At 44.6% G+C, this 27,061-nt stretch overlaps 1 protein-coding gene across 3 annotated transcripts; it reads left to right on the top strand.

Annotated features, from left to right (window-relative positions):
• Window positions 1-3,037: 3,037 nt before the first annotated feature.
• Window positions 3,038-25,266, top strand: LRRC8A (leucine rich repeat containing 8 VRAC subunit A). 3 transcript variants are annotated; one of them, XM_062641349.1, is made up of 4 exons: window positions 3,038-3,106; window positions 4,663-4,788; window positions 14,525-16,688; window positions 19,760-25,266. In XM_062641349.1, exons 3-4 carry the CDS (start codon window positions 14,532-14,534, stop codon window positions 20,033-20,035), a joined length of 2,433 nt encoding a protein of 810 aa, XP_062497333.1. In that variant the 5' UTR covers window positions 3,038-3,106; window positions 4,663-4,788; window positions 14,525-14,531; the 3' UTR covers window positions 20,036-25,266. The 3 variants fall into 3 exon arrangements, with proteins under 3 accessions (XP_062497333.1, XP_062497334.1, XP_062497332.1); XM_062641350.1 differs by lacking the exon at window positions 3,038-3,106 and adding an exon at window positions 3,160-3,209; XM_062641348.1 differs by lacking the exon at window positions 3,038-3,106 and adding an exon at window positions 3,755-3,940.
• The last annotated feature ends 1,795 nt before the right edge of the window (window positions 25,267-27,061 follow it).

Here is a 27,061-nt window from a genome sequence, read left to right as displayed (position 1 = left end):
TTAATATTATTGGAGAAGAGAATAGCTCCTAGTAGAGAAGGTGAAGGCATCAGTGTTACGTTCATCAGAGGATAATGGCCTACTGTCACGATACAACCTAAAGCAGGATCCTGCAGCATTGTCTAACCCCTGGGCTGTGGGTGAGCAGGGAGACAGCAGCCTCAGAACGGGATTACAGCGCACGGATGCAGGAGCTGAATTCTCCGCCGGTCACGAGAGGTGGTAATTGCTGCAGTGAGGTGTAGAGAGCAAATTGTCCTCTTTCAGCTTCCTTCTTCCTTTTGTGACATGCAGTGATGAATCAGGTCATGTCGGTCTCCTGAGTGAGTAATTGCTGTCTCCCTTTCACAGTAGGAAAAAGTGAGCCACAGGGAAAGGAAGTGGCTGACATCCGCTGTGCCAAAGGTCCACAAATCCTAAGCTGGTGTCCAGCCACTGGATTTACAGCATCCCTGCCGTGACTAAGCAGGAGGGAATGTCTGAGATAGGAACTCTTTGTTTTCTAAACTCCTGTTAAACACTGAAACAAAGAGATGGAAGGAAAACTTGTGCTTCTGTAAGAGTGTCCACGGCACATTCTGAGCCATCTAATAGCTCAATGCCATTTATCCTCTCCCTCCTGATGCCCTCACTATGCTTTCTTTGCCCCTTCCCCTGCCAGCCTTGCACCCTCCCTGGTTGTTGGCCTTTATATTGGTTCAACTGTAACATGTAACTTCACCTAAATCCAGCAGACATTGCCGGATAATACGCAAGTGGCCACTGTGGAAAAACACACATCCAACCTTCTTGAGTTTGTGTTGTAAAACGCAAGGAAAAATAGGGCCTTCTCTTTCTTCAGGGCATCTTAATTTAACAGTTGCATCTAGACATGAACAATTCTTCTTATTGATACTTTCTTTTTCAAATCTAGCTATTGCACTGGTGTCTAAAACAGTCTCCTGGCAGGTAGGGTCATATCTCCTCTGTTACAGGTCTTGTGCCTATGGCTACAGGAGGATGCTAAGACCTATCACATTCCTAGAAAGCCAGAGATATGCTTGTTTTACTGTCACAGTGATCACTGCTGGACACAAGTTAAGATTTGCTGCACTTAACCACTCAGGATTGCCTCGTGTGCAGTAATGAAATTGTAATGAATGCCTTTGAACCATCCTTTATGAATTTTTAAAAGAATTATGTCCAGTATCTCCCAATGAGTCAGCCAGAGGAAAAAAAGCAGCAGTGAATCAGCCTGCTCTTTTCAGATACCGCAAAATTGCTGTTGGATCTATCCTCCTAACACACCGGTGTTGCTATTCCTGGTGCTGTATTTCTCAGTGGCCTTCGTTCAGTGAGCTGTTGTGAGAGAAATGGAACAGGGTTTTCAAAATATTCCACTTCAGAAACGTCACATAGGTTGGTCCTTGAGGAACAAGTGGGAAGAGCTATGATTGATATGATTTTCATTCTTTTATTGTTACCTACCCTTCATGTTGGTGCTATTTTCTGAGGTATCCAGTGAGACGTTTACCACATTTTCTCCACCAACTGGGACCGTGTTTGCCCCACCTCTAAATATGAATGATTTCTGTGTTCTTGGTTATTGCTGGGTGGTTTGAAGAGTGGGAACCAGGTGTCCATCTGAGTGTTGTGCTGTTGTGGGTGTGTGAGAGGAGGACCGGGTGGTTGAGCCTGGGCTCTATATAGAATCATAGAATAGTTAGGGTTGGAAAGGACCTTAAGATCATCCAGTTCCAACCCCCTGCCATGGGCAGGGACACCTCACACTAAACCATGGCACCCAAGGCCTTGAACACCGCCAGGGATGGAGCATTCACAACCTCCCTGGGCAACCCATTCCAGTGCCTCACCACCCTAACAGGAAAGAATTTCCTCCTTATATCCAATCTAAACTTCCCCTGTTTAAGTTTAAACCCGTTACCCCTTGTCCTGTCACTACAGTCCCTAATGAAGAGTCCCTCCCCAGCATCCCTATAGGCCCCCTTCAGATACTGGAAGGCTGCTATGAGGTCTCCACACAGCTTCTCTTCTCCAGGCTGAACACATGTATATCATCCCTCCTCCTGCACAGGGCATGGCAGCTGTAGCTTTTTACCCTTGTGTTTTCACAGTGGTGACACAGCTTGAATCAGGGCCTAAAGCAGGCCTGGCCTTCCTCCCTGTTCTTCCTGAGGGACAAGAGGCTGCCATCCCTCAGCACACAGACTGTTGAACAGTGTTGCTGTATATGCATGACATTAAATCACAGAATCATGGCATTGTTAGGGTTGGAAAGGACCTTTGGAGATCATCTAGCCCAATCCCCCTGCAAAGTGGGCACACTCAGAGCAGCTTACACAGGGACGTGTCCAGGCGGGTTCGGGATGTCTCCAGAGAGGGAGACTCCACACCCCCCGTTGGGCAGCCTATTCCAGTGCCCTGATGTATAGAAGTTCTTACTCACGATGAGGTGAAACTGCCTGGGGTTTAGTTTATGGCCGCTGCTAATCGTCCTGTGACAAAAGAGTCTGGCACCATCCTCCTGACGCCTGCCTTTGAGGTATTTATATGCGTTAATGAAATTCCCTCTCAGTCTTCTCCAGACTAACCAGGCCCGGCTCCCGCAGTCTCTCCACATAAGAGAGATGCTCCAGACCCCTGATCATCCTTGTGGTGCCCACTGGACCCGCTCCAGTAGTTCCTTGTCTGTCTTGTAATGAGCAGCCCAGAGCTGGCCACAGTACTCCAAACGTATCTTCGGTAGGCTTGATCATGAGTGGGTCATAAACTTTAATAATGAGGTAAATGTGTTTGTTGTTGTTTTTTTTTTAATAAAAAATAATCAATTCTGGAGTGCAAATCTAGATACCGCCTGCCCGGCGCTGAGGCTCCTTTAAGACGCCCGCCACTTTGGGCTCTGCCCTGCACCAAGATGGCGGCCGCGCCCTCACTTTCCCCTCCCCGCCCCTGTCTCCCCTTATGATCCCCCCCTCCCTCCACCATCAATGCCGCCCTGCACAAAGATGGCGGCGCGTCGTCGTCACGCCCGCTCCCAACATGGCTGCGGCTTGCTTCTCCCCCATGGCTAGCGCAGCAGCGGGACGGGCAGATACTGCCATGGCGGGTGGGTGAGGTCAGTTCCGGGGAGTGGCCGCCGCGGTGCGGTTTTGGGGCGAACAAAAGGAGCCGGAGCCGGCGTGAGGGAGGGTGGGGGCTGCGGCGGCCAGGTGGGTGCGAGCGGGTGGGGGACGGACTGCTGTCTGGGTGCGGGCAGGCGGGGTGGGACGGCTGTGAGGGGAACCGGACCCCGCCGTGGCAGGGCTGTGGCCGGGGTCTGGTGGTGGCGGAGGGGGCGCAGCCCTGAGGGGACGGCAGCGGCCAGGAGGGGCTTGAGCGCTGCCTCCCGCAGCGCCGGAGGGGAGGATTTGCTGACTAAGTGGGCAGTCATTCCTTCCCTCCGTGCCCTGTCAGGCGGCAGGGCAGCCGGCGGCTGGCGGCGAAGCTGGGGCTGGGGCCGAGTGGGTTCCTCCGAGTCTGTGGGGCGAGGCAGGGCTGCCCCATGTGCCGAGTGTCCCCTCGGGGCACCTTGGGGCTCCGGCAACGGGGTGAAGTCCTTTATTTATGCCTGGGAGGGAAGCTGGCTGGGTTTTAATGTGTCTCTTACAGAGGATGTGTTTTCCGCCTCTGGAAGCCTGAGGTGGTGTGGCAGGCTTGTGGGCAGGTGGGGCTGGCGGGTGGTGCCGGGCTGTTTGGGCTTCGGGCCGGTGCTGAGGCCCTGAGAGGAGGTGGGGGAGAAGGTCAGAGAGTCCTCTCCCTTAAACGCTTCCTTTGCAGCAGTCTGTCCCAGCTAAAACAGAATAGCTGTGAGTATGACAGTGCTGCTTCAAAATCTGTCAGCCCTAATGGTAGCTCTGGGATCAGGAGGCATGTCGTCTTGAGCATCGTCACCAGTATTGAGGTGGGTTTCTTTCCCCAGTGATTTTTCTTCCTTTTCACTTCTCCATTGTTGACAAAATGCTTTCTGATGTTCTGCCGACCTCTCCTACATAGATAAGAGGATGGACGCTTGAGAGATCCCTCGGTGCTCCGGGCTGCTCCCTTGTCAGTTTTCCCATGCCCTGTGCTGACATGCAGGAAGCAAGAAGGGGGAAAAAAAGCTGTTGTAATTCTTGGTGGTGGTGCTAAACTGCTGCCACTTGGAAAGGATATGTGTTGGTGGATGTGTGTTGAGAGGAAAAGGGGACGGTTTCTTGAAACCAGAATGGTTAGGAACATGATCTACATTTTCAAGTACTCAGGCTTTTCAGAGTAGGAAGTAGTAAAGCCATTCATCCTTTTTGCTATCTAAAAGGAATTGTTCCTCCAGGAGGTTAATCTATCTGCACTAGTTTAGTCTTAGTTATAGCGTTAATATTCAGCATCTCCTTTGGCTGGGTCTGCAGTACCCGCTTCTTGGTAACTTGTTCTGGAATGATATCGGTTACTCCAAAAAGATTCCTTCCTGTGAGTTTTACTTAGCTGTTATAGCTCTCACCATCTGTCAGGTATCAGGGAGTCTCCTGGTGACCCTTGTGAGTTGTTCCTTGCTTCTTAGATAGCCTTTACCAAACTTTTTCATGATGTGGTCCCTCTATAAACTCGATCCCCTCTTCCTTGCTGACAATCTCAATTTCATTTCAGGGAAGCTGTTCCCATGGCGTGTGGGGAATGCAGCGGTTCAGCACCCGCTCAGGATTCAGCACGCAGGAATATCATCCACGTCCAGCACAGAGAACTGAAGTGCAGATAGCAGAACCCAGCTGCAGGGTAAGGGCTACAGGCCAGCTCTTGAGTGGTAAAGCCAAAAAAATGACCAGGATACTACTTAAACATAGTTGCAAAGCACAGGGCAGTGATGAGATGACTCATAACGAGCAAGGAGGAAAGATGGTTGATCAGAGGGTGATATGGGGAGAGTGGTGGTGTGCTAATTAAGTTCTGTGAGCTCTTAGCTTGAGAATGAAAAAGAAATTGAGCATTGTCCAAAGTAAACATAACTGTTACATATTCACCCATACATCTAACTCTTGTCTACATAAACCCTATGTAACTAAATGGTAAATAATTGAAGGCTGTCCAATAAATGGTTTGGGGACTGCTGTCTAAAAGGAATGTAGCTGAGGAGCAGCTAGAACTGTTCAGTTTGGTGTAGGAGCTTTTGTTTCCTGCAGGGTGATGTTTGTGTTGCTGTATAGGCATCTCCTAGGCAGTCTTTCACAGTGACCTCTCAGGAGCATGCTGGAGAGTCACCCATGTGAGTGTCAATTAGGCAATGACAGAAACTAGTTACAAGAAACTCCCTGCTTCCTTCATCACCTTCCCTAGGATGGTGATGAAAAGTATTGCACAATTCTGTGCTTATCTTCAAGAGGAGAAATGCTCTCCAAATAGGCCATGTTCTGATCAGCTAGCTGTGTGGCATGTTGCTTCCAGAATGCAAATATCCCTAAGACTTGTCTGATGTTCTGGTTAGTGTTTGGGCAGTTCACAGATTTGTTTTTCACACTAATCCTCTCATGGTATTTGGAAGCCCTAGCTTTATTCATGTAGCTCAAAGATGACATACATAAACATTTCCTTAAAGTATACTCAAAGCCATGTGTTGGAAGCTAGCATTTCCATGTTTGAAATGTGGAATGGCTGAAACCTTCCAATGGTGACTTACTGAATGCTTTTACATAAGCAGTGGAGGTCAAATGGATATTACGTTATTGCTTTGGGACTGGAGCAGCTTTTTGGAGGCCTTCATTGTAATTCTTCCCATTCTAAAGAAGGATTCTGTTCAGTAGTTAACAGCACAAGTGAGTTTTATTTCCTTTTAACTTGAGCCTAAACAGTGTCTAGGAAAATGGAGCTGCAATGTCAGGCGAGTGGTGGTGGAGCACAGAGGAGAAGGGTTTATGCGTTTGGTGTGAGGCTCCTTCATGGGGGTTTGTGTGTGCAGAGCTATTGTTTTGGTAATGGTTAAAAATTATTTAGCTGCAGTGTGGTGAGCTTCCTCTGAGCATTTTTTCAACAGTCTTCAGAAATAGCTTCAGTTTAGGATATGTACACTGATACTGGATAGACTTTCAACAGTCTTTGTGCTTTAAAGGGTATATCTTGAATGCTTCCAAGCAGGATTTTCCTTAAACTGTTGATGTGGCGCATGTATTTTGTATTGGGGATTGAAATCCAGTTGATGTAGCTGGTGCCCTGCCTGCAGCTATGAAACTGCATTTGAAACTAAAAGCTGTTCAGTCATGACCTCCCTGTTGATATAATAGTGCTTCCTTCTCCTTTGTACTTCACATTGTTAATATTTACTATAAAATTGCCATAGCTATTCACAAAGCTCCTCTTGTGACATATTTGCAAGCTGCTTCTCTAGCTGCAGCCTGCCTTTGTGCACAGTGAAGGTGTGTACTGGGTTAGTTAATAGGCTCTCCTCTAGAGTTTGGGTTTTTATAAGATCTTAGTGATGAGAGGTTAGATGGCCTGTCCGTTATTAATGAACTACTGTAGTCAGAAAATGTTCTGAGCTGGGAGTCACAGTCCCTGTTTTAAAACTTGTGGTCCTGAAGGCAAGGCTTACAGGGTCTGGTGAATATGTGAATAGGGGCTTATTCCTTTTCTTTCTTCAGAGTGAGGCTAAATATAATTGTGCTGATGGCTGATGTCTTGTTTATCTTGCTTTGCTCTTATCTGTGTCTTCTTTCATCTTAACTGGCTCATTTCTTTGAGCTTGAAAACAGCTGTGGTAACACCCATGGATTTGTGTCTGTTGTGACAGTCTGTCAACAATTGAGATCCTCAAAAGTTTTAGCTCACTTTGAATCTAATGTCTTGATTTCTTAGTCTGTTGTTAGATACATCAAAGCTCTGCTCTGTCCACCATTTCTGTCTTTATCTGGAAATAGTTGGTTACATTTTCTTGTATGACTTCTCAATGCTGGAATTAAATGCTCACGAGCTCTCTCCTGCAGCCTCTGAGGTCTGGTTGGTACAAGTTAACCCTGTTGCTGTCTGTATCTTAAGTAGTTACTAATAAAATTAATTCAATCACTTGCAATAGTCAGTACAGGGGAATGTTTCATAGTGTCCTGTTGAAATAAGGCAGTTGTGCTTCTCCAAGACAAGCTCCATAGCTCTGTCCTTGAAGCATCTTTCTAATGGCAAAGAGAAAATGAATTTTGGATAGGAAGCCTGTGACCATGTACATTCATAATTTATCAGCTGACAGAGACATTTTCCTCTGTTTTGTGTCACTGTTGAAAGTCATCTGATAGCACTTCAATTTACATAGCTGTATGACACTGACATATAGCCCTTGCTCCTATTGTCAGTGATGCTGGTAAATTCGGACCATGTACAGTTCTGTGCAGCTGGGGCAAAATACTGTCAGAAGTCAAAAAATGTGGCAGACCACACCAGGTCTCCAGCGTGGATTGTTCTGATAGTGCAGATGTTCTTCCCTGTGCCTGTTAAGACATGCTTGCTGGCGTGATGGCAAACAGAAGCTATTGCACTAGGCTGTTAAGAATGTCTGTCTTGAATCTGACAGAAAAAGTCAAATAATAGGTAGCTGGCTTAAAGATGATAAAGTGCTATCCATAGTGTAGGTGGATTATTCTTTTTCATGAGTAAAGATGTGACCCAGTTGGTTCACTTCATCTTGTGTGTCTTGTGGCTTAGGAAGGGCTGAATGAACCAACACCTGCTAGATGGTTGTGTGCAGACCAACTTACCTGGCTCTCAAGTGTTCACTGGTTGTTGCACCAAATGAACAGCGTAAGCTTGGCAGCTGCTGTTCCACAACTTTATCCACTAGTCTGAGTGGTAAATGACCCTTTAAACGTCACATCTTCACTTCTCTATCTTAGAAGATGTGTTCTTCCACAAGGGATTTGTTTTTTTTAGTGCAGAAAGGGCCTGATGTAGGGGTAATGGTTGGTTGGTCAGGGATTTGGCATCCCACTTTGCTGCTGTTTATTTCTAAACAGCAAAGGACAAAATCACTTGAGGTTTTCCACCTCACGTCTTGGACTTTTCTGATTGATCACGTGGCTGTCCTTGTGCTTGGAAAGTTTTCTAAGGGGTGCCTGAAAGCGGTTCTGTTTCAGCATCATGTTTTTTTTCCCTTTAATGCTGTGTGTAATAAACACGGGTGAGGAGACACAAATTCCCAGTCCCACTTCTGACCAGTAAAGCTCTTGTATTTCCTGGTTTTTGAACAAAGAAGTCTGTGTCCTGCCCTTCTTTAGGATTTCAGGTGGCAGCATGCTGGGGAGGGAAGCTCTGTTCTGTTGAAAACTTACTGCAACATGTTGTAGCTCGCCAATAATCAGAGCTATAGCTTTAACAGCATCAAGGTTTTTCTTTCCCTTATCTACCTCTGATGCTGTCAGCACATGAACAACTCTCTCATTCTTTGAGCTTCTGAGAGGTAAGAAATTATCATAGCAGTGCTTGACTTCTGCTTTGCAGCCCCCAGTCTTAGAAGGAAATCCAGTGAAAATTAAAGAGTATGTGTAGTGGAAGATAAGAGTTGCAAGATCCAGCCCAAAATGTCTACTTCCAACATCCATGTCTACTTGTCTAAAACTGTATTATAAGACTGCCTCACTTGAAAGCTGCATGCCTCTAAAGGTGAGGAGGACTTCCCTGATTTTGGGAAGGTCCTGGAAGCAAGGCTGGAAACTGAAATTCTTGTGCACGTCATGAGATCTTGCATGTAGTCCTATTTTGCCAGTAGCTCCATTAGTAACAGAGTGGCCAACAGAAAGAAGGAGGCTGGATAAAGTATTCAGCAAGTGATGAGTCAAGCTGTCAAACTAGCCAGTGAAACAGAACAGCAATGTTGTTTCTGTTCACTTTGCCCCTAGCTGGATATGCTGGCCAGCTGTTGCAGGCAGCATTTTCAAGCACTACTCAGCCAGATGTCTGTCAAGAAGTCAATCTTCACTTGTTTAGGTTGGATGGTTTAGGATATAGAGGAATCCTCCAAACTGGAGGATGTTTGCTTCTGCAGCAGTTGTTCTGTTAAATACCTTAAACTTGTTAAATACCACAGGGGTCCTGAGGTTTGTGGAAGGCATTCATATTCTCAGCTCTCTCAGCCTTTATCTAGTAAGGTACATGTTGCTTTATGATGTCTCTGTCAGCCAGATATGTTTAATCTTGTTTCTGACTGGCTTTACTATTTAGGTGTGGTGTGCTCAGAATGTCCCTGTTCTTCTAACATGCGTGATTATCTTTCTCCTCCAGGTGTGTCTAGTAAAACATAGGATTAGTACTTGGTGATGCTTATGGTTGGCTGAAGTCTGGGTAGATTTGGCAGGCTGGTTATGTAAGTCTGAAACTGCTGTTTCTTCTGTTGTATCAGCCTGTTCAGCATTAATGGTGAGGCTGAGCTGCACATTGTAGGTAGGTGCCCAGCAGGCTAAGGCAGAGATGGTCATCAGGCAATAGGAGTTTATGGTGGGATGTAGACCTGGATCCAGATGAACCTGCAGGGATTGAAGAGGTATTTAGTATCTAAACATAGAATGTGCAGAGATTTCAGATGCATATTTATTTAGGCTGGATTGATCATGCTGTATGATGATGAAGCTTTGGCGTACAGATCTTTCCCTGTACAATCTCAGATGTTGCTGCTATAAAGGATAGGTTTATTTAACTTTTTTTTTTTTATATTGGATAGGAATTATAGTGCTTGAAGTACTGCTGCTTTGGTGTAGGTGAGACCCTCGAAGATCAACTCATTTCTTGGGGGTGAGGGACTGCTCAGGGACTGTGTGGTAGCTGGGAGAGTACTGTGGAATGCAAAAGGTGAAACACCTCTGAGACAAACACTTTAATACTATCTTATTTCCCCCTCTGTGTGATACCTAAAGTCTGCCTGTTTAATTGTACCTTTAAAAGACTTCCTTATGCTCCTAATAAGTTGACAGGAGGTTAGGCAGAGATGTTCCTACCTGTCAGTTTATGCAAATTTTGTGAATCAACTTGCCTTTAAACTTGAACAAAGCACTCTTTCAAAATCTAAGTATTGATGCCTTCCATGCAACAGTTGACTGTATCATAAGCAAATTGCCTGTTTCTGAGCTCCAACTGAGAAGTTTTGCAACATGAGGTGTACAGGGAGGACCTTGGATCCTTCTTCACCACGACTGCTCTGGCACCGTACTTCTTTTACTGTTATGTCTGTTCCTGTCCATAAAGTCCTTCACTCAGTTCATGTGTTCTGTGCTCCACCTTTAGTGAGGCTGCATGACTGAAGTATCTTAGCAAATGAAGCTTCTTCACTGTAAACACTTTCCTGCTGACAAAGCATGGTGGAGTTCAACTCCTGAGTTCAAGCAGAAGCTTGGATCCTCTGCAGTATGCCTTCTGGTCCTGTGGAGCTTGGTCTGGTCTTGGTCACAAGGAAAGTAACTTTATTTTTGGCCAGCTGTCTTCACACAAGGTTTATTCCTAGTCTTATACCAGAATAATATCTTCCATGTGAATTGTTCTGTTCTGCTGCCTGTGTGCTTGTTGGCAGGGTCTGTGTTCCAGCTACCTGCTTGGTTTCTGTATAGTGGTTGGGATCACAGTCTTGATGGGAAGAATCCCACCATGCAGGGTAGTGTCAAGTGACAGAGGTGGCACCTGAGAATCTGACTTCTTGCAGTGAGTCTGATGTTGTCACCAACCCCATTAGCAAAACTGCTTGCCCTAATCCAGAAGGGAGAGTGTTGCAACAAGAATCATGTTCTGAAATGGTGTCCACAAAATAAAGGTGACATTTGCATCTTGATGCAGAACAGTCTTTCAGGATCTAGAAATGAATTGCATGCATGGGAAATCTGGATGAGGAGGGATACAACTTTCCGACCTGCCTTCTTAAGTTTTTGGCGGGCAGTTTTTATTGCAGATTCTGAGACTAAGGCAGACATGGCAAATTCCAGCTTCTGTAGAGGTGGCCCCAGTTTAATTGTTCTTTTTTTGGGACTTGAACAGGGTCTCCACTGTTACCAGGAGGAGTGGGGACTTTGATGTGAATATCCCCTTCTTCTTCCAGTGACCCTGTCATTGTTAGTGGAAGGCAGATTTCCTGCTCCACCCTACCGGGGTTTAATTGCTGACACTGAGCTGTACTAGACCATCATGGGACTCTTGGATGACTTTTTTTAGCTGTCCTGGAGGTCCACAATGTAAAGGAAAATTTCCTACCCCTTGTAACTAGTAAATAGAATTAGGGAGCTTGCTGCGCTGGTTTCCTTCCTAGCTATCTTGAGATACAAATCAAAGTAAGCACAAGGTTGATTTCTTGTGAGAAGAAATTAGGCATTTCCTGGATTGAACAAAACTAGCAACCCAGCATTACAGCTCAAGGCTGCAAATGCCATGAGACCCCAATTCCTGAAGACATCTTCTCTATTTCAGTTACTTCTAGGAGTAACTATGAAAGGCCTTGACAATTCCTGCAGAAGTTTCCCTGCCAAGAGTGATGGAGCTCTGGAGGGAGGAGGAAAGAGATAAATATATGTGTGTTTTCTCCATCAGTGTGGAGTGGGAGGAGTAAAGAGTTGTTTACATAGAGACCAGTTTTTATAAACAACATTGGTGTTTTCACTGCATGTTCCTCAAAAGAAATGAGGATCTTGCACAGTGATTATGGAGAGCAGTGGATGGTATGGAAGCATTTGTTACCTCTTAGATGTAGTTTAGAAGGAGTCACTACAAAAGCTTTCCATCACATCTGGCAAGAGTGTGTAAGAAAGGTATGTACTTGCTGGGAGACTGCTGTTGGACTCTCATGGAGCCTTAAGGTCCTGTATAGCAAGACCTCTGCTCTCAAAGCCTCCCCTGGGTTATGAGTCTGGGAGAGCTGAAGCTGTGCTGACCTGCAAGCATAGTTGGATTTCAGAAGCTAAGCCATGTTAACTGTTCCAGCAGATAACTGCAGTAGCCTTTTTGCAAAGCTTTCCAGGCTTTCTCTTATTTGGACTGTAGAAGTGCAGGACTCTGCTCCCTCAGTCTGGTTACAGTGGGAGGGATGCAGAGGGTGACAGAGAGGGCAAGTTGTTCTTGTCTTGTTTGTTTTGCCCTGTAGTCCGGCAGTATGTCAGTGGTCCTGCCCTGGCTCTGAAACTTTCCAGTAGCTGAACTTCCTGGTTTCTCTATGAATTGTCTTGTTTTCCTAGCCTGATGTAATAGGGTCCTAACAAAACAAAGTGCACACGCAAGAAATCATGTATATATCCTGGTTTGGTGCCTCTGAAGAGCTGCTGTCAGTATTGATTAAAGGCATATGTCAGAGCTTTGAACTCTCCTGCAAAAAATACAGATATGAAATGGGTTCTGACTTTGAATTTTCTTGTCTATGTAGGCAAACTGAGGAGACATATGTCACCAGGAGCTGTGATTCATGAAGCTTTTTAACTGCTGCCTTCATTTGCAGTGTTCTGGAGTGCAGGGGGCTGTCGTGTTTATCCTGGAATTAGTATTTCTGTAGTATGCACAGGCAGCTCTTCTCAAATGTATCTTGAAAATAGATTCTCTTCTCCTTGAGGTGGAGGTATTCAGAGAAGGAAGCTGGGGCATGGCTGAAAGCCCTTGCAGCAAACAAGCATCAGGACTTGGAGGGGGGCTCTGAACATCTTTGTCACTCCTCTTATTCTCGCTGCTCAGGTGCTGTTCAGAAGTTTTGCCTGTATTTCCCTTTCCCTGTGAATGTGTAAATCCCCCTGCCCTAATCTACTCAATGCAATCTGTTCTGCAGAGACATGCCTAGTGTCATACCTCACTAGTGCTCCACAGCCAGGTCTAGTTTCTTCTGACAGTGCTGTATATGGCTATTTTCATCCCTTGTTTCTGCATCCTGTACCAAGTTTGTTGTTTGTTGTTCACTGGTTGATAAATCAGTAGATTTGCTATTCTACTTGGTTTTCTGAGGTTCTGGAACAGATAATGCCTTTTCTCCTCTCAATTCCTTACTCCAAAAAAGCCCAAAATAATAACTTGCTTGTACAGTTACCCCGGTCTGTCTTTTGGGCTAATGTAGTGTTGGAACTGGATGGGCAGAAGGGCAAACACTTCTTCAGAGATCACTGTCATCTTTCAATCTACCACCTCTAGTTGCTTGCAGCCTTAGCACGTAACACTAGGTCAAATCTGGCATTTTACCACTTATTGTTGCAAGCAGCAAACCAGGGACTGCAGTTCTGTATTTAGTGTCTCTGGGGAATGTGGTGCTTTTTGAGTTCATATTAGGTAGGGCTTCCTTTGCAGTTCTGTGCTGGAGGTTCATTTTATGTGCAAAATTGAATTCTACCAAAGCAGGTGGAGTCAAACTTGTTAGAGGAAGCTTTCTCCCATCCAGTGCTATGGAGAAACCTGCTGTCGACCCTGCAGAATCCCCAGGACTTGTTGACGCTGTCTGTACAAATGATATCTTGTGGGCTGGGGAAACATGACTGAATGTTGTCCTACTTCTGAACTTTGTTAGCAAGCATGATGTGTTATTACCTCTTTTTCACCATCATTAGAACAAGTTACGATGACTTCATGTTCTTTGCTTTTGTTGCCTGTCAGATATGGGAATTTTGTGAGCTCAGTTATCCATGGATCAGTCTGGCTTCCGGGCTTTCTCTGGCTTGCTGAACAATGTGCTTGGTTTCATCTGAAAGTCTGAAGGACAGAACAAGCACAGCCATAAGGCCTCTGCTTCCCAGAACCTTTTGATTTCCTTTGACACTTAAATCCCAGCTGAGATGAGCTCAAGGTGGGAGTGATTGGTCAGGGAAGTAAATTCTTTTAAATCTGGCTCCCCTTTCCTCTAATTCTGAAGTAAATAAGGCAAAGAGTAACTGTCACAGGATTTCAGTACTGAATCTGTCAGAGGACATGTAACTAATCTTTCCTTGGAGAATGCAAAGGAGGAAAGCCAAAACGACTTACATGGAAGGAAAAGTCATCAGGCAGCCTTGTTCCCTTTTCCAGATTGCTTTATCAGTGTAATGTTGAGTTGCATCGATGAAGTGGTTCTAGGAAATACAACTATTGTAAGTAAATCCTCTTCCTTGCCCCTGGAGTTTGAGAACCACACAAAATACAGACTTATTTTCTAGCTCTTTTATCACTTCTAGCAGTGTTGGCAAACTCCTTCATCCCTGAAATAAAATCCATGGATAAAACTAGTAAACTACCAAATACTGGTCTGGCCAAGGTAGTTTAAGTCTGTTCTGTGAGCTTTTCTTTAAGTGTGGATGTCTTGCCTCACAGACTGCTAATGATAAGTACCAGTTCTGATGTTTTGTGACAATTCATCTGTCAGGGAAGACAGCAACAAACCACCCTTGGCTGTAACAAATTACTCGCAAGAAGCCTCATCTATTTGTCTCCAAGTGACTTGAAATTGGGTCTCATCTAATTCCAGCCTTGCTGTGCCAGCACTTATCATGATTTTCTGGATGCTCTCTTGAAAAGCAGAACAAAACAGTTCAAGCTTGTAATGCTGCTTCTGGTTTTCTTTCAGGTGAATCATGATTCCAGTCACTGAGTTGCGCTACTTTGCTGATACTCAGCCCGCGTACCGCATCCTGAAACCATGGTGGGACGTCTTCACCGACTACATCTCCATAGTGATGCTGATGATTGCAGTGTTTGGAGGGACACTTCAGGTCACCCAGGACAAAATGATTTGTCTGCCCTGTAAATGGATTACCAAAGACACTTGCAATGACTCAGTCAGAGGTTGGACAGCTGCAACCCCGGAGCGTACCTACTATAACTCTAGTCTTGTTCCCTCTACTGATATAGGACCTACGGGAATACGATACGATTTGGACCGGCACCAGTATAACTACGTGGATGCGGTGTGTTATGAGAACCGTCTTCACTGGTTTGCCAAGTATTTTCCTTACCTGGTGCTGCTACATACTCTCATCTTTCTGGCATGTAGCAACTTCTGGTTCAAATTCCCAAGGACCAGCTCCAAGCTGGAGCACTTTGTGTCTATTTTGCTTAAGTGTTTTGACTCTCCGTGGACAACAAGGGCATTATCTGAGACAGTGGTGGAAGAGAGTGATACCAAGCCAGCATTTGGGAAAATGAATGGCTCAATGGACAAGAAATCCTCCACAGTCAGTGAGGACGTGGAAGCCACTGTTCCCATGCTGCAGAGAACAAAGTCTCGAATTGAGCAAGGGATTGTGGACCGATCTGAGACTGGTGTCTTGGACAAGAAGGAGGGTGAACAGGCCAAAGCACTCTTTGAGAAAGTGAAGAAGTTCCGCACACACGTGGAAGAGGGAGATATAGTTTATCGCCTGTACATGAGACAGACCATCATCAAAGTGATCAAGTTCATTCTGATCATCTGTTATACTGTTTACTATGTTAACAACATAACCTTTGATGTTGACTGTAAAGTGGACATTGAGAGCTTGACTGGCTACAGGATGTACCGCTGTGCTCATCCTTTGGCCACTCTCTTCAAGATTCTGGCCTCTTTCTACATCAGCCTGGTGATATTCTATGGCTTGATCTGCATGTACACACTCTGGTGGATGTTGAGGCGATCACTCAAGAAATACTCCTTTGAGTCCATCCGGGAGGAGAGCAGTTACAGTGACATCCCTGATGTGAAAAATGACTTTGCTTTTATGCTCCATCTGATCGATCAGTATGACCCCCTCTACTCCAAGCGCTTTGCTGTCTTTCTGTCAGAGGTGAGTGAGAACAAACTGCGGCAGCTGAACCTCAACAATGAGTGGACTTTGGAGAAGCTGCGCCAGAGGATCACCAAGAACTCCCAGGATAAGCTGGAACTGCATCTTTTCATGTTGAGTGGCATCCCTGACACGGTTTTTGACCTCATTGAGTTAGAGGTCTTGAAGCTGGAGCTTATCCCTGATGTCACTATTCCTCCAAGCATTGCTCAGCTCACCAGCCTTAAGGAACTGTGGCTCTACCACACAGCTGCCAAAATTGAAGCTCCAGCACTTGCCTTCTTAAGGGAGAATTTGAAATCTCTCCACATCAAGTTCACAGACATTAAGGAGATTCCTCTTTGGATCTATAGCCTGAAGACACTAGAGGAGCTTCATTTGACAGGGAATTTGAGTGCTGAAAACAACCGGTACATTGTGATAGATGGCTTGAGGGAACTGAAGAGGCTGAAGGTGTTGAGGTTGAAGAGTAACCTCACCAAGCTTCCGCAGGTGGTGACAGATGTTGGTGTACATCTTCAGAAGCTTTCCATCAACAATGAAGGCACCAAGCTTATTGTTCTCAACAGCCTTAAGAAAATGGTCAACTTGACAGAGCTTGAGCTGATCCGTTGTGACTTGGAACGCATTCCTCACTCTATCTTTAGCCTCCACAATCTGCAGGAGATAGACCTGAAGGACAATAACCTAAAGACCATTGAGGAAATCATCAGCTTCCAGCACTTACATCGTCTCACTTGCCTTAAATTGTGGTACAACCACATTGCCTACATCCCCATGCAGATAGGCAACTTAACCAACTTAGAACGCCTTTACCTGAATCGTAACAAGATAGAGAAGATCCCCACCCAGCTCTTCTATTGCCGGAAACTTCGCTATTTGGATCTCAGCCACAACAACTTGACTTTTATACCACCAGATGTTGGACTTCTTCAAAACCTGCAGAATCTGGCTGTGACAGCCAACAGGGTGAGTGAGCAAAGAGCTGAGTGCTCCTGTGTGAGTAAAAGCAGCTCTGGCACTTGTTACCTGTGTGTTTGAACATGCTGTAATGGTGTGTGAAATCCTCCTGGCACTGCTGTTCTATTTAAATTCCCAAGCTTTAGTTTCTCTCTGAGGGGTTTATCCAAGGCAAAACATTGCAAATAAGTCCAGGCTCTTTGAGCAGCTCTTGTTCTGCTGCATTTCTTCTAAGTGTCTTCTGGAGACTGTTTGGAAATCCTGGCTGTCAGTTCTTCCTCTGCAGTTGGAAGCTTGTAGTCTCTAGACTGACATCAGTTTTGGGTTTAAATTAGAGATCTGAGAAACAGTAGTCGTAATCTAGAACTAGGCACTTGAGCCAATGTACTTCAGCCATGTACATAGACCGTGGCAGCAGCCATCTAGGGCAGTATGTGTGTGGCTTGATGTGACTTTGGAGAGAGCAAACCAATCTTCTGCAGTGTCCTTACCTGGGGCAGAGTGAGCTAAATCGGGTTTATCAGGATGCATGTGAACTGTGGCAATTCCTTGATTTTTCGGAAGGGGGGAAATACAGTGGCACCTTGCTGTGCCTCAGCATGATGGCTGTGGATTTTCTTGTGTAATCCCAGATAGGTTAAGTCTAAACCTTAACTGTTTAAGTCTGTCTAAGCACAGGGCAGGTTAGAGGGGATGACCAAGGGTGCTATGCTACCTGATTACCACAAGTTATTTCTTGGCTTGTGTTGGAGGGTGTTTATTTGCTTAAAGTAAACTGTACCCATGTTTTTTCCTGAATCTTTGCCTGTGTTTGGGACTAAGGAGACTTCATTTACCATGTGTATCACAGAGTGCACAGATGTTCTGAGCTGACTGACTTGTCAAAGCTTTCATTCATTCTGTCTGTAAATTCCTGGGAGGCTCTTTTTCTCTTGGAGTTTATTACCACCTGGAGTTGCAAAAGGCTGTAACATAACTACAAATTACAGACAGATCTAATTAGTGGCTTTTGGGTTCTTCTGGGAACATGCAATAGAATTGTCCTGGAGCAGTCCTGATTTTCACTGCCATATATCAAGATCCTTAGTGGTGTTGGCAAGGTGTATTAATAACTGAACATTGTCAAATTGCCTGTAAGAGGCAGACAGAGCAGCTGCAGTATGAATTGGCTTTTCACAGGGGAAATGCTCTCTGATCAGGGATTTAACTGTTAATGCAGTTCAGTGTTACACAGAGTTACTAAAACTCCAGCCAGCATTTTGAAGTTAGGGTCTGGAAGTTCAGTTCTGTGTTGTGCCGCTGAAAAGTAGCATCAGACAAGCAGCAGCCATTTGGTTATCCCAGTTTAATAACTGCTCACTTGGCTTTCCCAGCACTAACAGACTGGATGACTGTGCTTTTGTTTGTATGGGTGCCTGAAGCTCTGGTAAACGTCCTGGTATGCACACATAATTTCCTATTAAATTAAAAACCAGACTACTTTCTTGGGACAAGTGGGGCTTATAGGGGCGGTTTCTGAGGATGGCATTAACCGAAGATGAGGGAGTCTTAAAGATTCTTAAGATACTGTTCAAAATGCAGGCAATTCTGCACCATTTATCTTCTGGCAACCTTCATTGCAGAGCTTTCTGAGGGTTAATCTGCAGTGTATCCTCTGCAGTTTTGGGGTGGAGCATCTCTTGGATGAAAGGAGTTAGAGGCAGCTCCATTTTCTGCAGCATAGTGTGGCACCACCCATTTCTGAAAAAGGTGCTAATGCTACAGGAAGGCTGCAGCAGCCTTCTCTCCAGTCTGTTCTGAAGCAGAAGGGGGTGAGGACCCAGTTAAACAGTTAAGTTGCTTGCAGCCTCTGCAGGTGCCACAATTGCCCTTAGGCTCTAACAGCCTCGTTGCTTACAGTAAACAGTGACGGCAAGAAACACAAGCCCTGGTAGGACTGGCATTGCCAATGTCCTCTCCTCCGTCAGCAGTCTTAGCAAATAGAGACTTCTGTATTTGGCTGGTACTGGTGTGTACCATTCTGGGAAGCAGGCTGTCTTGTAGCACATTGCTTCCTTCCTAAACCAATACTTGTCCCTTAAATAACACCATTATTTTCCAGAGCCTGTGATCATTTGATTGCATGTTGCTGTTTGCAAAACACTCAACAGTAACAGTAACAATGACTGAATTGAAGTGTCTTTCATTCGTCTGGTTTCGTTTTGGCTTTTCTTCCTTGGAGTCCATCTCATTCAGAACTCATTACAGCCTAATTTAGCCCTGAATGATATCATGCATAATTTAAGTCTTTAAAAAGGACATGGTTGCATTTAAAGGCAAATGATAGCCTCCAAGTTGAGACTTGGAATTAAGGGGAGAATACTGAATTGCTACATGTAGTTTCTAGCCTGGTGTTGGTTAAGCCATATTGTTTCCCTAGAAATTCTTTGGGAGGATTGGATTATTAAAATAAGCCTCACTAAATTAGTGACTCATGGATACATGCAGGTGGTGCTGCCCTCATGGGTTTTTGTTGCATTTTGTTAAAAAGACCCCTTTGGAGCTTTGCAGCATTTCAAAGCCTGAGAGAAATGATGGAAGAATAGTCCCAGTTCTCAGGGCCTGGAAATTGTACCCATGTAGCCTTTGCTCTTACTACAGCCAAACTAAGAGTCCTGACTAAATGCAGTCTTTCGGGTGTTCAGTATAATGTACTATGGCTGTTTAAAGCAAAGGAGCTATGATCTAATAATGGTATAAAGGGTTTGGGATGGAAAGAGCATGTGACAGTATAAGCCAGCTGTGAGCAGGTTTCTTGTTGTCTATTTCTGTCCTTGGTGATGTCTTCTGCTTTAGCCACCATCATTGGTGATCCCTAATGCAGTGTCTGAAAGAGGAATCCATACAGACATGGTGTAGTGACTTTTACTATGGGAACAGTCCTGATGGTTGAAAGCAGGAGCTCACTTGAGGGAGAAGTGGATGATCAAAACCAAGTGTTCTGTAAACCTTAAGCATTGCATGGGCTTCTAGGTTTTTCATGAGCGTGTCTTTTGCTGGTGACTTTGCCTATGATTGATTGATTGATTTGATTTTTCCAGATTGAGAGTCTCCCACCAGAGCTGTTCCAGTGCAGGAAGCTGAGAACATTGAACCTGGGAAACAATGTGTTGCAGTCACTTCCATCCCGGGTTGGAGAGCTGACAAACCTGTCACAGATAGAACTACGAGGGAACCGCTTGGAGTGCCTGCCTGTGGAGCTGGGGGAATGTCCTCTGCTGAAACGTAGTGGGCTTGTGGTAGAGGAGGACCTGTTCAACACACTGCCCTTGGAAGTCAAAGAGCGTCTGTGGAGGGCAGACAAAGAGCAAGCTTGAACCCCTGGAAAAAAGGGAAAAGCCTCTGACCAACTAGAAGGAAACAAAAGGCCATTCCACTCCTCTTTTCCCCAGATCCTTCCCTTTCTCCCCTCTGATCACTACCAGACTAGCCAAGGAGTCCCTGAATAGACATGACTCTGAGGCTGCTTCTTGCCTCAGATGCAGGATGGGGAAAGCTTGGGATCAGGATGAGGATCAAGACAGATTAGTTGGCCTCTGAGCAAAGGCCTGTGGGAATAGGAGGTGTTGCTGTTCTTCTGGACAGGAAGTGGGATGAGGTGGATGGTGCTGTTGAGAAGAATGATCTTTGAATGGAGGAGAAAATGAAATGTGGGGATTGCTGCATTGCTCCAGATAGGGCTTATACATGTCAGGGACTGAGTGTTCAGTGTCTTGCAAGCAAAGATCAAGAGACTAGGAAACCTCTTGAATCTCCATCTCTGTGCCACTTGGTACTGTCCCCTGACTCAGATTCAGTCAGTGAGGCCCTGCAGTGGGGTGGAATGGGTTACAGACAGCTCACTTGATCTTGATGCTGGCATTAGGATTTGGGGGCTAAGTTTCTCTCGGACATGAGCTTGAATGCAGGATATTTTTTTTTTTTTAAAACCTTTCCCCTTTGCACTCCCCACCTTCTCCTCTGCCTCTGGAGAAGGAACCAGACACCCCAAACTCCATCTTAAATGTAAGATTGCACTATTTTAACACTTTCAAGTCTCTTGTGCTGATGAGTGGATCATGCTCCATACTTCAGCTGATGTGCTGGAGGCACTAACTGACATAATTCCAGAGCTTTATCCTGTTCTGAAGTGGATGATTATAGTGCAAGTGGGAGAAGATCTGGATAAAAATCAGTTGGACTGTCTGATCTGTTCTCCCCGGAGCACTGAGTTGCTTCTGGACCTGGCTTTTAAGGTTTTTAAGCTACTTTTAAATTCCTGGTATTTTGTCACGTATCAGATATGAACATAGGACTGGCCAGTGTGCTGGGGTCTCTCCTGGGGTTGGTGGTGTTAGTAAAGAGGGACACCCAGGTTTCTCTGCACTTCTTGCCCCCTCTTCCTCCTCTTAAGTTGTTAGAGGCTTTGCCAGTGTTTTTCATGAATGCAGTCTACAGATCTGCTTGATTGTTCTTTATTGTTGTCTTCCTCACTTCAACAGTTGTCAGGTCCTGTGACATCTCTTGGCCTAAATAAGAGGCTAATGCTGATTGAACCTGGTGCTGGAAAAGAAACCTGCCCTCCTGTTTCTTCCCCTTTTCATTCCCTCAAGTGTTAAGGAGTGGTATGAGAATCCTCTGTGGACTGAGCTCTTCTAGATCCCTGGGACAGAGCAGTCTTTATTGAAACAAGTCTGACCTGTTTGGTATTGTCTGACCAAAAAAACCCTCAAGCTTCTGCACTTGCAGAGGTAGATAACTTGTAATAGCTACTGATAATCATGTCCTTAAGGTGGAGTGGTTAAGGTGTGCCTACGATACACCCTAAGTCTGCTCTTTTCCATCAGAAGGAAGAGGAGGCTCATGGACCTGCAGGTCCTGGCTGTAATACTCTGAATCAGAACAACAGGTTGGCTCCAAGGTGGAGTGCTGCAAGCTGAGGCACGAGAAGTTTGGAGGCCTCCTGTGTGTACAAAAGGGGGGAAACTGCAGCCATCTCCAGAGTGGTTCCTGGACAAGCTGCCAGCAAGTTCCCTGGCTTGGCAAATTGTGGTGATCCTTTGGATGTTGGGGCAATAAGGCACGCTGTGGCTTTCTTCATCAGATGTAAGATATGAAATATATATATACAAACCATGCTGAAACCATGAACAATGTTAACTGGGCTCTGGATTTGTTGATGTTCAGATGCTTAAATAAAGCTACATTAAAATCCAGGAGATCTGTTTATAAAACTGCTTTTAAGAAAGATGTAAATTTTGCTTCCCTTAGTCCATTCATTATGAGAAGTTTAAACAGGCCAGGGAAAAATATAATTGAATCTGTATCTGGGAGGCAGGGTACTGTAAAAGCTCTTTTTGTTTCTAACAGGGTTAGTGTCGTGAAATTGTGTTAGAGATGGGGCCACTGCTGAAAGGATGGGGAAGTATTGATGCTGATGCTTATTGGGTTGAACCTGTTCTATTTGCATGAGCATTTTGGATCAACAGGGAGGACAGAAATTGCTAGATGGGCTTAAGGCTTCTGAAATAAGCCAGGAATGGTGTCAGGCTTAACTACAGTACTACTGTTTTCCAGTCAGTTCCTTCTGGTGGGTGTTGGGGCTGTTTGGGTGGTGAAGGAAACATCTTCCCTCCTCCCCTTTCTCTGTGCCAAAAGATAGGTCTGGAGAGTAATGGCTACTGAATAGAGGCTTGAACTCTCCTTTGTATTCAAGACAACTGGGTAACTGGTTTACAAAATGTGTTTTACACTAGGCAGGACTGAAAGGGCAAAGCACTTCACAGGATTTTCACCTAGCTTACAGGAGCAGACATTCTTCTGTATGTCTGGATAATAGATGAATGCATTGACTCTTGATTCCAGGTGTGGTCCTAGTTATACAAACTAAACTTTACACAGCTAGATTAGAAGTTTCTATAAGCAGCTCCTGAAAGTCTGCTGCAGTGCTTTTAGAAGCTTGCAAGCCTCCTGAACTGCCATGTATGTCCATAGGACAAGTGGACAATAGGCTATTCTGCTAGAAGTGAGACCATCTCTTAACTTCTGATCAAATAACAGAGCTATACTGCTGCTGCTTGCTGTGTAGGCTGCCCTACGCCTGAGGTCTGCAAAGCAATTGTAAGACAGGCCAGTACTGAGCATGCATGGAAACACTAGCTTTTTGCTGCTCTTACAAGCTATTCCAAGCTCAGTTTTTTCAGTCATGGCTGCTAAAGCTAGAGATAGCTTCCTGTGTGGCAAAATTGGGATGAGCAGACTCATAACTTCCTGTATTGGGTGGCACACAAATCCATGGCCACTGTAAGACAGCAATATGTATTATTTACTCCTGATATGTTTTTCTTGGTCTTCCCTCAAATAGATACAGATTCCAGCGTATCAGTCTCATATGATAAGGTGGAAGAAGCTTTAAAACTTCAAGGATAGGGTCTAAACCGTGAGGTCCTGAATGTGTTTACTGCTCAGGACTGCTGCAAAACAACCCACAGCAGAGTGAGTCATCCACTTCCCATACATCTGGATTGCTCAGTCTTTGAGGGATGAGCTTACATCAACAATCCTTCCTCACTTGCAAGTATCCAATCAGTGTATATTATGTTTTTGCCTTTAAGCTTCCCCCAAACTGAAGCTTAGGGGGTTTATTTCTGACACTGATCTGTGTGTAGAGAAAATGTTCCAACTTTAGCAGACAATCAACGGTCTGGTCAGTGTCGTGTTCTTCTGACAGGCTTTTCAAAGCACTCTAGCAAACCACATTATTTATTAGCTGCTAAACCAGACAACAACTTGAATTGAAACCATTTCCTTAATAGCACTTCTGAGCTGAATGACTTTTTGGAGCCCCTGTAGATCACAAGTGTGCTCATCCCATGTTAGGGCTGAAGGTTAGTAAAATGGAATTCTATTCTTCCTGCTAAATACCCCCAAAAGTAATAAACTGCAACTAATTATTTTGAACCAGCTGAAAGGCAAAGAACACCAAACCTAGTAAATGTGTTAAATATCTGCAACTATGCACTGAAATATTAGCTGAAGTTGTTCTTTGTTTAAGCCTATTTTCTGCTTCTATTATGTGGTCCCCAGTTAATTCAGCAGCTGGAGTGAATTTTCTCTGCCAGTCTGAATGGTTACAGGTATCTTTCATGATGTGGTTTCTTTCATATTAATTGTCACTTCCTGGTGATATCCTACCTCATTTTTTTATTTTAATTACCATTTATACACCATTTAGCTCACTTCATTTTCAAGTTTTTGGTGTTTATTACCATAAATAGTATTAAGTGGCTTTCTGTTGCTCAGCCACACTGAGGTCCTCTTTACATTTTACCCCTCTCTAACCAATGATTCTAGGAATTCCAGGAACAATAACACATCCTTTTCAGAAGATGAGGTGTATGGAAAGAAGTTGTGACTATTATTGATTCAGCAGCTGTGACGTTGTTTCCTTTCCTTACCTTTTGTCTGCTTTGGTTTTTGTCGCATGGTTTGAGTTCTTTGGATGGCTAAAATTTTAGTCGTCCTTCAGAGGAGGAGTAACTTTTCTTCCTCATTAATAGCTGTGCCTTCTCTAGAGAGACATTAATGTAGCCTCTCCACAGAGGCACTGGCTCCTTCAAGTGCGTTTGGACTAGTCCCTGCCTGAAGCCAGCTCTTCCCTCTGATTCTTTTTCTTTCAGACATGGAGAGATTTCTTTACTTTTGGCCTGACTTCTCCCTAACAAAAAGTATTGTCATTCCATAAACAGTAGAGTCATCTGTTACCTAATGTAAGGCTGTTTGAATGGTAAGTAGTACAACTGGTGCTTGAACTTTGCTTCTTTTTTTCTCACTGCATTTGAAAAGGAAATTCTTTTCCCCACTGTTTGCCCACAGAATGGATCCCGTAGTTTCACTGAGTATGTGCCAAAGCAAAGTGGTTTCTGTCCTACCTGCATTCTTGCAGAGCGGGAAGCAGAGCTGGGTCTGCACTAGAGTATTGCTTGACTCAGGCCTATCTCCCTCCATCCCTCCAGCTGCAGTGGTAGGTTAATCTTCAACTCCTTCAGCAGCATGAAGTCCTCCAGGTATCTCTGCTCTGAAATCCTGTTTCAAAAGTAGCTGTACTTGAATTGCTGGACCCCCAGCAGCAAAGGTGAAGTCACACGAAGAAAGGCTTAATTTAGCATTTTTGGGCTTGCTCTTCCCTTCCTCCCTCTCAGTCTCCTTTAAAGGAATTTTATTGAACAAAGGGGAAATGTTTCTAGAGGAGACTTAATGAGAAGGGGGCTAATGAGCCTGAGTCATCTTTTGTAGCTGACAAATGTGTCCATTTAAGACACTACTCATGGCTGAAACATTGTTCCACTCCCATTTTGTAAGTGCATGAGCAGGGTTGTGGTTTGGCATCAGAGACCCGCAACTTGATGTAACATTTCAGAATCATGACATTCACTTTGTGTGGGGGATTGTTTGGGCAGCTGATCAACAGCACCTCCACCTTAAGCACTGAAGGCTGCTATTGTGTTCTCTGAAAGACTTGTAAGACTGGACACTTTAACAGAATAAAAGTTTTACTTTTTCATTTGCATTTTCCTTTTATGTCTGCTTTCTTTTAAGTTTTCTATATGCAAAGGCACTTGGCTCTCCATGATCTTGCCTTTCAGAAGACATGTTAATAATTCCAGCTATTGTGTAGGATTGTTGGGGGTTTTTTTTACTCGTTGCATGAGTCCTTGTGGATTATAATGTTCCTTTATGAACCAGCAAAAGGTAGATGCGCAGCAAGAGGTCCTGCTCAGTGACAAGCCTGGACTGCCTTGCACATTTCACCCTCACTTTAACAAATGGCTGAAGCAGTTCATGTTGCTCAATGTGAGATACTTGGAGTGTTGTCTAAAGTCCTATAGACGCTCAGCTGGGTTTTCAAAATGCATATTGTGCTTTCATTCCCTAGGAAAGGGACAGGGACTGAAGTCAATGGAGAAAACTGCCTGTTGCCATAAAAAATGTCTTCAGCCAACTACTGGTAACAAATTACTTGAGTGTTTCCTAGCTCTCTGCCTACCCCCACACACTACTTCAACTGAAAATGCTGGCAGAGAGTGTCCTTCCTGATTGAGCATGTCCATGATGTGGTACAGGGAGTCAGCCTTTAACTTTCAAAGGCAGTTTTGAGTTTCTGTGCAGCTCACTGACGGTATGGAAAGGTATGTCTCTTGTGTTTTGGCTTCCCTTGTTTCCTTTGTCTGAGACTGCTTGACCACAGCGACATTGGCCCCATTTGAGGGACAGAAAATGTGAGCAGGCTGCAAGATGGGTGGAAGGTGGTGGTCTGTGATGCTGCTTATCAGCAACTGATGGGTTTTAATGAAATGCTTGACAGGACTGTACTGAGAAAGGAAAGGACAAAATGCCCTTTGTCATCTAAGGCTCACTTGGACTGCAGCTCCTTCGGCAAAGGATTTACCACCTCTTTGAATAGCTGAGCAAAAGGAAAGAATGAAAGGTATCATCAAAGAAAACTGTTTTTTTGCAGGACTTCAATGCAGTGATGGGGAAGGAATACAAGGGTGAAGAACTGATTTGTTGTTGCAAAAAAGACTTTTAACCCTGGTAATTCCAAATTTTCTATGTAGCTTACTAAAAAGCATAGAGTAAAGATGCAATAGGGGCAGCTGGAACTATATTTGGGTTTGTTCTGGTAAAGCCCTCTATTCCTATTCACCATAAGCTTTTTATATTGCTGACTTTTTTAAAGTAGCTGTCTTGGTTCTACCTGTGGATGAAAGTGAGAATTCTGTTGATGGAAAATTACTGCATTTCTGAGGCTTCTGATAACGTGAAGGAAATGACTGCCATTTCAGGGAAAACAAAAGCATTCAAGTATCTAAGCAATTTTGAATACTAATAAGCTATTTAACACAATTCAATACTAATCATAGTTCCTGTGCTCCTTGTTTCTCATTTAATGTTCTGTCCCTTGTTGCCAATCGTGTCAAAGGCTTCAGGAGAGGTGACAACAGACTTAACTGAAACTTTTCCTTACCTAATAATCCTGGCAGTTACAACAGCAGCAGTTTCAGTGAGAGTGCCTGAACTGGCAAGCTGGCTTGGCTCCAAGTGGTGTCAATAGGAACACTTATTGAGGAGGAAATGAAGGTAACTGTGCCAGTCAAAAGGGCATTTGGAACACTTGCGCTTTGCTGCAGGGTTGCCCATGTTCCATGTGTCACTGGCTCCTGTACCTTTCATACAGACATGGGATGGCCTTTGTCAGCCTCAAATGGAGTTTGCTTGAAGTGCAGTTTTCTTGTGGAGCTGGCAGGAGAAAATGTGGTTTAACTAGTCTGCAAAAGAGCTCTCCAAGGGAAAGGAAAAAGGGG

Source organism: Pezoporus occidentalis, unplaced genomic scaffold (assembly GCF_034315485.1).
Source record: "Pezoporus occidentalis ecotype Australia unplaced genomic scaffold, CSIRO_AGI_Poc_V1 ctg68, whole genome shotgun sequence".
Classification (NCBI taxonomy): Eukaryota; Metazoa; Chordata; class Aves; order Psittaciformes; family Psittacidae; genus Pezoporus; species Pezoporus occidentalis.
This window is presented reverse-complemented; position numbering and strand designations above follow the sequence as displayed.